This window comes from Cnephaeus nilssonii (genome assembly GCF_951640355.1).
Source record: "Cnephaeus nilssonii genome assembly, chromosome: 15".
Taxonomy (NCBI): domain Eukaryota; kingdom Metazoa; phylum Chordata; class Mammalia; order Chiroptera; family Vespertilionidae; genus Cnephaeus; species Cnephaeus nilssonii.
Genome location: NC_137086.1, coordinates 26,213,748 through 26,227,621, shown reverse-complemented (window position 1 = coordinate 26,227,621; position 13,874 = coordinate 26,213,748). Strand labels below are relative to the sequence as shown.

Sequence of the window (13,874 nt, the reverse complement as noted above, 5' to 3'; positions counted from 1 at the left end):
ACCTCCTCACTGTTCCCTAAACACACAGGTATTTGTCTACCTCAGGACTTATGTACTAGTATTTACTATTCCATCTGCCTGAAATACTTACATCCAAATGTCATCAGGGTTCATTCTCTTACCACCTTTTGATCTTTACCCTATCACATTCTTCTGGATATGCCATCTAAAGTTGTGACCTACTCCTCTTTAACATCATTAAAATGCCAAATTCTATTAATTTAAGAAAAATAACAACAGGATTTGTTGTGAATCAGAAAAGCTGATTCTGAAGTCAGTAGAAATAAATAATAATGTCCAAGTTAATTCTGGAAAAGAACATTATGAAAGAGTACCGCCCTACTAGATATTAAAAATCTCAACAAGCCCTAGCTGGTTTGGCTCAGTGGATAGAGCATCAGCCTGCAGACTGAAGGGCACATGACCAGGTTGCAGGCTCGATCCCCAGTAGGGGGCATGCAGGAGGCAGCCAATCAAAGATTCTCTCTCATCATTGATATTTCTATCTCTCTCCCCCTCTCCCTTCCTCTCTAAAATCAATAAAAATATTTTTTTAAAAACCTCAATAAATCAATGTAGTATACACAGGCCAATGAACAGACAATAAAACATAAAATCAAAAAGATGCCAATGCATTCTGATCACATGTCTGAAAAACCTAAAATAATCAATTTTTATAGTACATATAAAAATTTAGTAGATGATAAAAAATAATCCCTTATTAGTGCAGAAAAGATAGACTTCCCAATAAATAAGGTTAGGGAAATTGGGTAGCTACCTAGAAAATAATGTTGGAACCATATGTCACATTATACATGAAAATAAACACCAAATCGATCAAGACTTGCATTTTTAAAAATGTATCTTTACTGTTAAAAATAAATTTATTTGTTGTTTTTATTTTTCCCCATTGACTCCCTCCACCCCACATTCACCCCTCCCAAGCCTTCACCACACTGTTGTCTGTCCATGGGCTATACATATCTATGTATATAAAACCCTAATATGCAAATATTCCGAACGGCCAAATAACCGAACGAGTGGTCACTATAATGTGCACTGACCACCAGAAGGCCCACCATGGCAGGCATAGGCAGCAGGTGGCAGAGCACAGAACATAGTGGGCATTGGCTGCAGCGGGATGGTAGAACAGGTGAGCAGGGGCGCCAGACCAAGTAAGGGCACCAGTCGCTGTCATCAGGCGAGCCTCTGATGATTACTGAAAATTCTTTGCTCCCGCGTGCTGTGGTCCCACTGGGCACTCATACGGGCTGCCAGTGCCAGCCCTGTTTGCACCCATTGCTGGTGCTAGAGCCACCACTTGCACCCGCGGCTGGCACCCTGTGCCAGCCCTGATTGCTCGGTGCCGTCAGCAGGTGCGAGCAATAGCTGCCGGCCCCAATCACCTCTCAGGGCTGCTCCACCTCCCACTTCTCCTGAGGGGCAATCAGGGAAGCAGCCACCTCTTGAACCCACTGCTAGCAACGGCCCTGCTTGTACCCATGGCTGGCGCCACCCCCAACCACTCCATGCCATCAGTGGGTGCAAATGGGGCTGGTGCCATCAGTGTGTGGGAACAGTGGTGGCAGGAGCAGGGCTGCTGGCAGACAGGGGACCAGAGACCGCAGCAGGAGGGTCTAGGCAGGGGTGCAGAGGATGGACCGAGATCCGCCCCTGTGCCCACCACAGCCTCACGGACCACAGTTCCTTTCAAGGTGCATAAATTCATGCACTGGGCCCCTAGTATGCATATAAATTCCCCAGTTAATCTCTCCCCACCCCCAAAAAAGAAACCAAAGAAATATTAGAAGAAAACATGGTGATCCCTTGAAACACTTGAGGCAAGAAAGAACTTCCTATTCATGACTCAAAATTTAGAAGCCATAAAAATAAAGGTTGCCAAATTAAACATCTGCATGAAAGAAAGAGAAAGCATTGAAAACAAACTCAGGAAAAACTATTTATGCATATTACAAGGCTAATACCCCTCCCCCAAATAACAGAGCTCTCAGAAATAGACAAAGATTATGAACAAGCAATTCACATAAAATATAAATAGCCCTTAAACAAGCAAAAAGTTAAAAATTTCACCAAGATATCATTTTCCACCATTCATAATAACCAGTTATATTAGTTTCTGAATATATTGGCAAAGCTTTAGGAAAAGAAAAGCACTTTCAACCATTGTAATGGGAGTATATACTGGAATATCATGCAGGAAAGCATTTTGGCAATATCTTCTATACTAATAAAAGAGAAATATGCAAATTAACCATACCTCTGTGACGCCCACCAGCCAATCAGGAGTGAATATGCAAATTAACCCAACAAAGATGTCACATTAATTTGCATATGCAGGCATGGAGCGGCCAGGGGGCAGGGCACCTGCTATGAGGGGGAGGGTGGGGGCAGAGGGAGCTACAGGAGTGGCGCCCCAGCTGGAGCAGAGAGACTGAAGGCTCCAGCCAGAGCAAAGGCTCTGGCCAGAGCGAAGACAGAAGGCGGTAGCCAGAGCAAAGGCCTGGGTCCCAGGTGCCAGAGGAAAACTGGTGCTGGCAGCCAGGGGAAGGAAGGCCTATTGCACAAATCTTTGTGCAACAGGCCTCCAGTCTTATATAATAAAGAGGTAATAAGGTAATATGCAAATTGACCATCACTCAAACATACAAGATGGCCGCCCCCATGTGGACACAATATGGCCACCACAAGATGGCCAGCAGGGGAGGGCAGTTGTGGGTGATCAGGCCACCAGGGGAGGGCAGTTGGGGGGGACCCAGTCCTGCATGGGAGGGCAGTTGGGTGGGACCAGGCCTGCAGGGGAGGGCAGTTAGGGGAGACCAGGCCTGCAGGGGAGGGCAGTAGGGGGCAATCAGGCTGGCAGGGGAGCAGTTAGGTATCGATCAGACTGGCAGGGGAGTGGTTAGGGGGTGATCAGGTAGGCAGGCAGGTGAGCGGTTAGGAGCCAGTAGTCCTGGATTGTGAGAGGGATGTCCGACTGCCCATTTAAACAGGCAGTCGGACATCCCTCAAGGGGTCCCAGATTGGAGAGGGTGCAGGTTGGGCTGAGGGACATACACACACACACACACACACACACACACACACACACACACACCGTGCACAATTTTGTGCACTGGGCCTCTAGTCTAACCATATACATTTGCCCTCTGACCCAGTAATCTCACTTCTAGGGTTTATTTAGTAGAAGTACCTGGCCATTCAATAGCAAGCAACTGAAAAATAACTCAAGTATTCATCAATATGGGATCAGTTAAATAAATCTTAATAATTCTACAATGGAATATTATACAGCTATACAATACTAGCACAAATTTCTCCAAGATATACTCTCTTTAAAAAACAAGGTGCAGAATACAAGATTGTTGTGCTACCTTTTAGGCTTGTACTTGAATAAAGAGACTCTGTAAATATATTCAGAAACTTTATTAACTGGTTACTTATTTGTACTCAAGGCAGGGACAGGGAGCAAATGGTAGGAAGCACAAATGATAAAAGAGTGGGAACCAGACTTTTCATGGTAAATGTTTTATAGTGTTTTGTTGTTTTTAATGATGTGTGTACTGGATTTAAATATATATATATATATAAATATATATATATATATATATATATATATATATATATATATATGAAAGCATAATATGCTGATTAAACTGGACGTCATCTGGACTACCTTCCAGATGAAGCTGGGGATGCTGCCTGGGTCCCGGGTGCCTGCCAGTGGCCAGAGGGAAGTCCAGGTCCTGGGTACCAGAGGGAAGCTGGTGCCGGCAGCCGGAGGGAGGAAGGCCTACTCTTGCATGAATTTCGTGCATTGGGCTTCTAAAATATATATATATATATATGACAGAGAATGAAAAAGGGAGATACTATGCTACACAATTAGCAATTACTCATTGTACTAGCTTCTAAGGGACAAAGCCATCTATAAGCAAAAGTTTGATACTGTTAAATTAAGATGCAACATATTCAAATAGTTTCACATTTATCTATAGACTAAAGGCCCAATGCACGAAGATTCATGCAAGAATGGGCCTTCCTTCCCCTGGCTGCCGGCACTGCCTTCACTCTGGCTGGAGCCGCCTTTTCACTCCAGCCCTGAGCCGCCTTTCTGCCTTCCCATGCTGCCCAAAGGCCCAGAGCAGCTGGGGCGGTGCAGAACACCCCTGGCCGCTCAGCGCCTGCATATGCAAATTAACATGCCATCTTTGTTGGGTTAATTTGCATACTAACTCCTGACTGGCTGGTGGGCATTGCGAAGGTACAATCAATTTGAATCTTACTCTTTTATTAGTGTAGATAGTATACTATTTATAGCACAGAACATGCTCATACAGTAAAAAGTTTCATTTCACCATTAATCTTCCCTATGATATCCTTATTATTTTACCCTTTATATTAATCTTAGACTTTCCCTAGGCTTCTGAAATAACATGGCTATACTCTTCAAGGAATTCTCACACAGCATCTTGACCAGTAATCTTCATTTGACCTTTTCTCATTGCACATCTTAATATTTGCGAAGTATTCCCCCAATTGTTAACTTATAAAGTTTAAAGGTGAATTCCAATTCCATATGCTAATCAAAACCAAAAATATACTTTTTAAAAGTGCTTTTCAAAGTTTAATGAGCATGCAAATGACCTGGCGAAGTCTTGTTTAAATGCGCATTCTGATCCAGTAGTCTGAGGTAAGACTCAAAATCCTGCATGGGTAATTCTCCCAAGGGGAACTGATGCTACTGGCCTTCAAAACACATTGACTAGTAAAACTCTTTTTAAAAAAAAAACACTGAAAAGTCAATTCACTGGAGTCATTCAATACTACTTGAAACAAGACAACTAATGGCCAGAACTGGGAAATTACTCTTACAAAAATTCACTGCCACATGGTCTTTCCCACTCTACTCCGACCTTAGAGATACATTCTCTTTGCAAGTTATCTTTTGAGTTCAGCACTCTTCTTTAAAAAAACTTTTCAATGGTTCCCCAATGCCCTGGTTTCCATTAAAATTTTTAGTACTTAAAATATTAACTAATTAGAGAGTAGCCTCAGACAACTATATTTGTTAACGCTATAAATCTAATATCACTCCTTCTATCTACCCACAAGGTTATTATAAGAAACAAAAGGAAATGTCTGAGAAAATACTTTGAAAAATACAAAGCACTATGTAATTAATTACAAGCTATTTCCCACAATGAAATATAACAAAGGTTACTCTACCCATAATGGTCTAGAAATTCTTTGTGCCTCTATAGAATGCACATACAATTTGGTGCCTTATAATATTTGCTTCATAGAAGGCAGTATACTATTTATAAAAAGGTAAACTAAGTTTGGTCCCTTTTCTGTTACCTATTCCTTCTTATGCTTTGCTGGAAGCCAATTCCAGCATGTCAGCAGGGCTGAATCATCTGGGATGGCTAAAAAGCACTTCCCCCAAACCTGAATAGGATTTTTTGCTGCCAGACAGCTCAAGGCATCTTAAATCTCCATATTATTGCCTCCTATTGCTATTCCCCAACCTGACAATGTTTCTGTAAACCCTACCCTTTGAAGTGTATGTCTCCACCTTGCCTTTGAACAAATTGTGTTAATAAATAGCATGGGGTCCTTAGACAAGGGGTAGTCTTTTAGCTCCTTTAGCTGAAGTTCCTCTGACTACCAATGCCTTTCAAAACTATCTTTCATCTTTGGACTCCTTACTGAATCTACGCATCAGCTCCTTTCTCCAGATTGCTGCACCCCTTTGTAATGCTGGGACAAGAACCCCAGCAATGCTTATGTTTACCAGCATCTAAACTGCCATTTTCCATCTGTATGAAATGTTATAGGGGTGAAAACAAACTTATTTTTAGAAAAAAATGATTTATTTTTACAACATTCTAAATACCATCCTCTATTTCACCCAAGTATATTGAAATTGTTAACAAAAAAAGTCAAAGATGTAAACATGCATTAGTCATCATGGAAATACAAATAAAAATCTCAATGAGTTACCACTTCATCCCCACTAAGATGGATAGGATCAAAATGTCAAATAACAAGTGTTAGTATGAATATGGAGCAATCTAACCCATCATACACTGTGGTGGAAATAAAAACTGGTACAGCCACTTTGGAAAACAATATGGTAGTTCCTCAAACTATTATCACATGACCCAGGAATTATATATTCACACAAAAACTTGTACACAAATGTTTATAGCAGCATTCTTCTTGCATCAGCTGAAAATGCAAAGTGTGGTATAGCCATACAGTAGACTAGTATTAAGGAATAAAATGGAATGAAGAACTGTTACATTCTACACCATGAATGAAACTTTGAACACTGTGTGAAATAAAAAAGCCAGTCACAATAGACCACATATTACATGATTCCTTTCATATGAAACTCCAAAATAGAGAAATCTTAAGAGACAGAAAGTAGACTAATGGTTCCTCAGGCATGGTAGTGGGGCTGAGAAGAAATAAGGAGATATATACAGTGTCCCACAAAAAATATATACACATCTTGAATACAATTCATTTTCAAAATATAATAAAATCTATAGACATTGTGTGCATACATTTTTAATAGCCTGTAGAAATGAGAACTAATGGGCATGAGGTTTCTTTTCAAAGTGATGAAATGTTCTAAATTGATTGTTTTAAGGATTGCACATATCCATGAATGTACTAAATACCTGTACACTTTAGGTAAACTGTGTAGTTTGTGAATTATATCTCAAAGCTTCTAAAAAATAAATGTAAATATGCATAAGTTAAGGACAAAAACTGATCATTCTACTACATAATTACAATTATAGTGTTTTTTTAAAAAAGAAAAAAGAGCATTATATTTAGTTACTAAAGTTAAATTACTACTAACTTAATTTCTAGGCTTAAAATTTGAGAGACGCCTTCAACTCTCCCTGTCGATCATTCTCTAATATGCAGCTAATCACCAATGCCCATTGATTCTTTCATCATAATCATTGACTCTTCCATGTTCTACTGCCACCCTTAGTCTGGTTCTGATTACTTCATGTATGCACTATCTCTGTTCTTACTATTTTCCTCTTTCAAATCATCAAACACTGCCAGTTTTTAAACCCAATTACAATTTTTTCAATAACATTCTCAGAAGACCAATGCCCATCAAATCAAATCTGGATTTCTCCTACCAGGATTTTGGATTTTCCAATCTGCTCACAACTTTGTTTCCACTCAGCCTCATTTCCTAACACATCCAAAAGGAGAACACTTTAGTCAAGGCAGAGCTATCCTTCACTGTCCCTTGTACATTCTACATGCATTCATGTCTCTGCCTTTTTATCAGGCTATTCTACTCTAAATGCCTACCACACTTACCTATCCTATATAATAAAAGCCTAATATGCTAAGTGTCCAGTCGTCCATTCAACCAATCAAAGCGTAATATGCTAATGATATGCTAAGGCTGCTCAACCACTCGCTATGACATGTGCTGACCACCAGGGGACAGTCGACTGGTCGACTGGTCGCTATGACGTGCACTGACCACCAGGGGGCAGATGCTCCAACTGGTAGGTTAGCTTGCTACTGGGTCTGGCCGATCAGGACTGAGCAAGACAGGCCGGACATGCTCTGGAGCCCTCCTGCGGTCCCTCCCCGGCTGGCCAACCTCCCACATCCCTCCCTGGCCCTGATCATGCACAGGTGGGGTCCCTCAGCCTGGCCTGCACCCTCTTGCAATCTGGGATCCCTCGAGGGATGTCTGAGAGCCTGTTTCAGCCCAAGCCTGGCCAGGCCAAGGAACCCCACTGTGCACGAATTCATGCACCGGGCCTCTAGTATCCTATAAATCATTCAAGACCTATTTCAAAGCCTCAAATCACTCATGAAGGATTTGTAGAGAACTCCAACTACAAATGATTTCTTGTATCTCCTAGCCACTTTTAGGGCTTATTGTATGTACAATATCTTAGCAATATGTATGTACATAACTTGGCAAATGTTTTACGTGCCACTCATCTTAGCATATGATTTACCTGTCACATATTTTAGCTTTTGATTTATCTACCATCCTATTTTATGCCATTCTATTATTCCATAGAGAAACATCTTTTTTCAATAAGATTCTTGCCTTCTTTAGACAAGGACTACCACTTTTCTGTATCACTCTGACCCCCCCCCCCCAAAAAAAAGTATACAATTAATGAGCTATTTCAAGATTAATTTAACTGTGAACTATAATTCACCATCATATTCCCCATCATTTACATACCTTTCTACTATTAATGCAATTAATAAACCCAAAGTCTAAAAAATGAATACATACCTTGTCATACTGACAGACAATTACATTATCCGTGTCAAACAGGTCTGGCACATCCTGCTCACTAACATCATCTCCAGAATTTAAGGGGTCCTGAAGAGGAAAGATGAAAGATGGTCACATTAAGGAATTTAATGATGCTTTGAATTTTTTAAAGGTAGGCATATGTACATATTATCTTGGAGAGTCAGAACAGTAGTGTACATAAAAGTCAAATAGCCTGAGATTGACTACTGATCTTCAGCAAATTATTAAAACTCCTCATAGCTCAGTTTTCTCATCTGAAAAAATGAGGTTAATAATAAGATTCATAAGGCAGTGGAAATGTTAAATAATGTAAGGCAGATAAGATTTAATATGATACCTGGAACATATGTAAGAACACCATAAATGACAGTTATTACTACTTACATGCTTAATTACCATGTTCCATAAAAATTTTGGTACATTTATTAGGATTAGAGTAGATACCATATGCCTCTGTTCTGGCTGCCTTCTTTACCTACACTTCCATCCCCTAAATTTCCCACAATCTCTAGTTAGCACCTTGTTGACAGGCTATTTTGAGCTAGAACTTGCCCATGCAGCTGGCTACTTTTCTTTTAGTAGTTTTGGCAACCCACAGTTCCCCTTATTGTTCCACAGACCAGTGTTTTGTTCTTCAATAGTAGTTCAGCTGTAGACATGCTGTTGTAGTAATTATGTTGGTAAATATGATGCCAAGAAAAGGCTGTAAGACGGATAATATAGTCTGTTGTAACTTTTTGCCTTCTCCTGTATATATCTCGAAATTGCAAACACAGCCACTCTCACTTTCACAAAGCATTCTTACTAAAATTCTGTATTTTATTACTGGATTGTATGTCTTGAATCTGATGGTGTCCTCTCCATGGAATCATTACTTCATCAAGTGATAACTGCTGTTTTGGTATATATAAAGATTTAAATTTTAAGGTAGTGATCCAAAAGAGGTCTGACTTTGTAAGGACAGTCTGTGTTATATGTTGCTTGTGAATTATCATTAAGAATGTAAGTATCTGCTTGAATCTCTTTCTAGTCATAGTTTTTGGAAATATGGGTGATTCAAGTAAAGGATTGGTTGACTGGTAATCCTTCCATTCTAGCTTGTTAGTCTCATCAATGTAATTAAATGAAGAAATTTCTTTATATCCATATAAGTAATTCAGTCCATGTTGAAGTTTTAGCAGAGGTTTTGTGGTATTTTTCTACTTAGTACTGGTATAAATTGATTTGAAAAGTAATGAGATCAAAAAAATCCTTATCAAGACATAAATTGGTTACTTCACTTATACTCTGTGGGTCCTCAAGCTGAACAGTTATGCTTGAAATATTTTTATAACCCTCCAAGGCTGGTAAAATATCTTTTTTTGCCCATTCTTCTTTGGAATCACTTTCACTATCAGATACTATCACATTTCTCTTTTGCCTTCGTGATGGTCTAATGTCAGACTCATTACTATCTTCTGATAAAGTACTATCTTTCAACTGACTACCAAAGTCACTCGGACAATCAGACAAAGTGGCTGTACATAATTTGCTCAAACATTCCTCTCTGCTGTGACATGTCTTTTTTTAATTTTTGGCATAATAAAAAATGGATGGAAAGAATTAGATGTATTGCTTGTCATGTCTCTTGAAATACTGGCTGACGAGCTGAGAAAAAGATACAAGTTAACTGTCAGCAGCATTCGGACATGGAAACACGATCAGCAATATGTTAAGATCAACAACTATAATAGCTGATTTCTAAATACTTACTACTGGTGTAAATTATAAGTTTCAGATTAAAAGTTTAAATACTAGCATACAAATAAGTCTCATTTTAACACTAAAGACAGAGTTAATCTTAATTGTTATTCCTCTTGGTCCTAAAGTATATGCAAGTACAAATGTTACATATTGAATAAAGAAAGTTTCAGTTCAAAAGTAATCCTCACCTCTTCCACAATGTCTATTTGAGGGTCTTCGTTATCACTGCTGTTATCAGTTGAATCTCCATTTGATGTATTATCAGCTTCTCCTTCAAGTGCCTTCAGGTCTCCTGCATCAATAATCTCCAGAACTTCATGCTCACCTACATCTCTTGTACTTCCTATGTCATCATTGGAAGATGTATCACCAGTTCCATCTATTTGAATTATTTCATAAATATCTTCATCAGTTACCTGAATGCTTAAACCCATCTGAGAATTATAATCCTAAAAAGAGAAAGAAATGCAACAAAGTTTTTAAAGTCAAACAATTTGTCTAAAACACTGAATTATACAAAATATAAAATTACTTAAAACATCTCACAAGTGGTCACTTAAAATGTTTCTTTACTGTAAGATAATATTCCCTAATTTTGAATAAAACATAGGAATAATTTTAAAATTATAAACCTACTTACAGTCACATATAGAGAGCAAATGAGTTCTCTGCTTTAAGATAACATGTGCCCGTGTTTATATACCTTACTTATATTTATACTAGAGACCCGATGCACAAAGATTCGTGCAAGAATGGGCCTTCCTTCCCCTATAATCCAAAATTATAGTTAGCAAATTCAATACTCCTCTCTCAGTAATCAACAGAAAAAGTAGACTGAAATTCAATAAGGATGTAGAAAACCTGAACAACACAATTAACTAAGTTAACCAAATGACCTTTATAGAAAACTGCACCCCAAGATGCAGTTTACAGAATATTCACCAAGATGGACCATATTCTGGGCCATACATCAAATCTTGACAAATTTAACACTCACAAAATATGTTCTCTGAGCACAAAGGAATTATTAAACCAGATACCAGTAACAAAAGGACCCCAAAGATTTAAAAATTAAATAACACATTTCTCAATATCCATGAATCAAAGAGTAAGTCACAAGAGAAATTAGAACAATTTAAATTAAATGCAAACAAAACATAACATTTCAAAACTTGTGAGAAGTAGCTAAAGCAGTGCATAGAGGGAAATTTATAGCATTTAATTACATATTAGAAAAGAAGCAAGTTTCAAAGCAATGGCCTAAAATCCACCTTAAGAAAGTAGAAAGAAAAGACCAAATTAAGCTCACAGCAAACAAGGAACTAATGAGATAAAAAAAAGAAATAAATGAAATAGAAAGCAGAAAAAAAAGTCAATTAGACTAAATGTTCATTCTTTGAAAGGATTAATAAAATCGGTAAGCTTCTAGCCAGAATGACAAAGAAAAAAAGAGAGAGGCCAGATAAACAATATTAGGAATTTAAAAAGGGGTGATGCCATAGATCCTGAAGACATTGAAAGATAGGAAGTTATCTGTTATTTGGCTGCTATAACAACATATCATAGACTAGGTAGCTTATAAACAATAAAAATTTACTTCTTATGGAGGCTGGAAAGTCCAAGACTAAGGTACTAGAAGATTTGGTATCTGATGACAGTCCACTTTCCAGTTCATAAGGCAGTGCCTTCTCATGATGTCCTCACATGGCAGAGAGGCTAAGGAGCTCTGTGTGGTCTCTTTATCCTATCTAATAAAAGAATAATATGCAAATTGACTATCACTCCAACACACAAGATGGCTGCCCCCATGTGGACACAAGATGGCCACCACAAGATGGCCAGCAGGGGAGGACAGTTGGGAGGGACCAGGCCTGCAAGGGATGGCAGTTGGGGGCAATCAAGCCTGCAGGGGAGGGCAGTTAGGGGTGACCAGGCCGGCAGAGGAGGGAAGTTGGGAGCAACTGGGCCTGCAGGGAAGGGCAGTTGGGGGGGACCCAGGCCTGCAGGGGAGGGCAGTTAGGGGCAAACAGGCTGGCAGGGGAGCAGTTAGGCATCAATCAGGCTGGCAGGGGAGTGGTTAGGGGGTGATCAGGCTGGCAGACAGAAGCAGTTAGGGGCAATCAGGAAGGCAGGCGAGCAGTTGGGAGCCAGCAGTCCTAGATTGTGAGAGGGATCTCCGACTGCCCATATAGGCCCGATCCCAGTCGGACATCCCTTGAGGGGTCCCAGGTTGGAGAGGGTGCAGGCTGGGCTTAGGGACACACCACCACCTCCTGTGCACGAATGTCATGCACCAGGCCTCTAGTATATATATAATTTCAGAGAGGAAGGGAGGAGAGAGAGATAGAAATATGAATGATGAGAGAGGATCATTGATTGGCTGCCTCCTGCATGCCCCCTACTGGGGATATGGCCCACAACCTGGGCATGTGCTCCTGACCGGAATCAAACCTGGGACCCTTCAGTCTGCAAGCCGACACTCTATCCACTGAGCCAAACCGCCAGGGCTGTATGGTCTCTTTAAAAAGCAACTAATCCCATTCATGAGGACTCCATGCTCATAACCTCCCAAAGGTCTCACCTTTTACTTACTAATACCTTTGGGAGTTAGGATTTCAACATGTGAATGGAGAGGGACATAAACATTCAGACTGATATAAGTCAATTTACAAAACTTAATTTTATGTCTGTATAGTAGCAATAACAATTGGAAATTAAAAGTTTAAAGATGGGAGGAGGGACAGGAAGAGATTAACTATAGACTCATATGCACATATGCATAACCCATGGACACAGACAATAAGGCAGTGAAGGCCTGGGGAGGGTGGAGAGAGACAATGGGGAAAAAAGGGGGTCATCTGTAATATTTCAACAATAAAGATAAACTACTTTAAAGGTATATAAATAAATAAATAAAATAAGAAGAAAAATAATAATAAAACAGTACTATTTTAAGCAGCAAGAGAAAAGCAACTCATCACATACAAGAGATTCTCAATAAAATAACACTCAGATTCATCAGATGAAACTTTCAATGCCAGAAGGCAATGGATGATAGATATATTTAAAGTGCTGAAAGAAAAGACTGTCAACTGGGAATTCTATATCTGGCAAAACTGTCCTGCAAAAATAATTGAGAAATTAAGGCATTCCCAGATAATGAAGGGAGAGGAGTAGATATTAAAGTAAGATTTCTGAAGAAAGTAATAAATGGGTCAGTAGGAATTAACCAGAGGAGAGGATGGTGGGAAGAAAATACAAGCACCAAGCAGAGGATAACAAAAGCAAAAAGAGGAGCAGGAAACAACAAGGTCAACACAGAGATTCGCTTATAGTTAGCTTGGATTCCTATTAAAGTAGTAGGCATGAAATAAAGGAAGAGTAAATAACAAATTCTAGCTGAGAAAGAACATGGAGGTCCATTCATGCCACATTAAGGAGCTTAAACTTTATTCTGTAGGTGATGAGCAGTCAGTGATTTGATAAGAGGCTGCACTTTGGATAAATCTCTGGTAGCCATAAGGAATAGAAATTAATAGCTAATAGTCATTGAGCACTTACCATGTGCTAAGCAGCGTGCTGCTGAGCACTTCGCATTGATTATATCTCATGTAATCCTTCCACCACTACAACTCTATGGTAGATACTATTATCTTTATTTTACATATGAGGAAACAGTAACTTGTCCAAGTCACATAGCTATTAAGGGACAGAAGATGGATTCAAAGTAATTCTGATCTCTGAAGCCTAATCCTTTAACCTCTAGGATGGATGGACTGGG

At 39.4% G+C, this 13,874-nt stretch overlaps 1 protein-coding gene across 2 annotated transcripts in view; it reads right to left on the bottom strand.

Annotated features, from left to right (window-relative positions):
• The window catches only part of GTF2A1L (general transcription factor IIA subunit 1 like), a 42,324-nt gene that overhangs the window by 9,258 nt on the left and 19,192 nt on the right, over positions 1–13,874 (bottom strand). For both annotated transcript variants that reach the window (XM_079791721.1, XM_079791720.1), the window contains exons 7-8: positions 10,282–10,542; positions 8,327–8,416 (exon numbers count right to left, since the gene is read on the bottom strand). In XM_079791721.1, the coding sequence (XP_079647847.1) occupies positions 8,327–8,416; positions 10,282–10,542 (351 nt within the window). The remainder of the gene's footprint in view (positions 1–8,326; positions 8,417–10,281; positions 10,543–13,874) is intronic.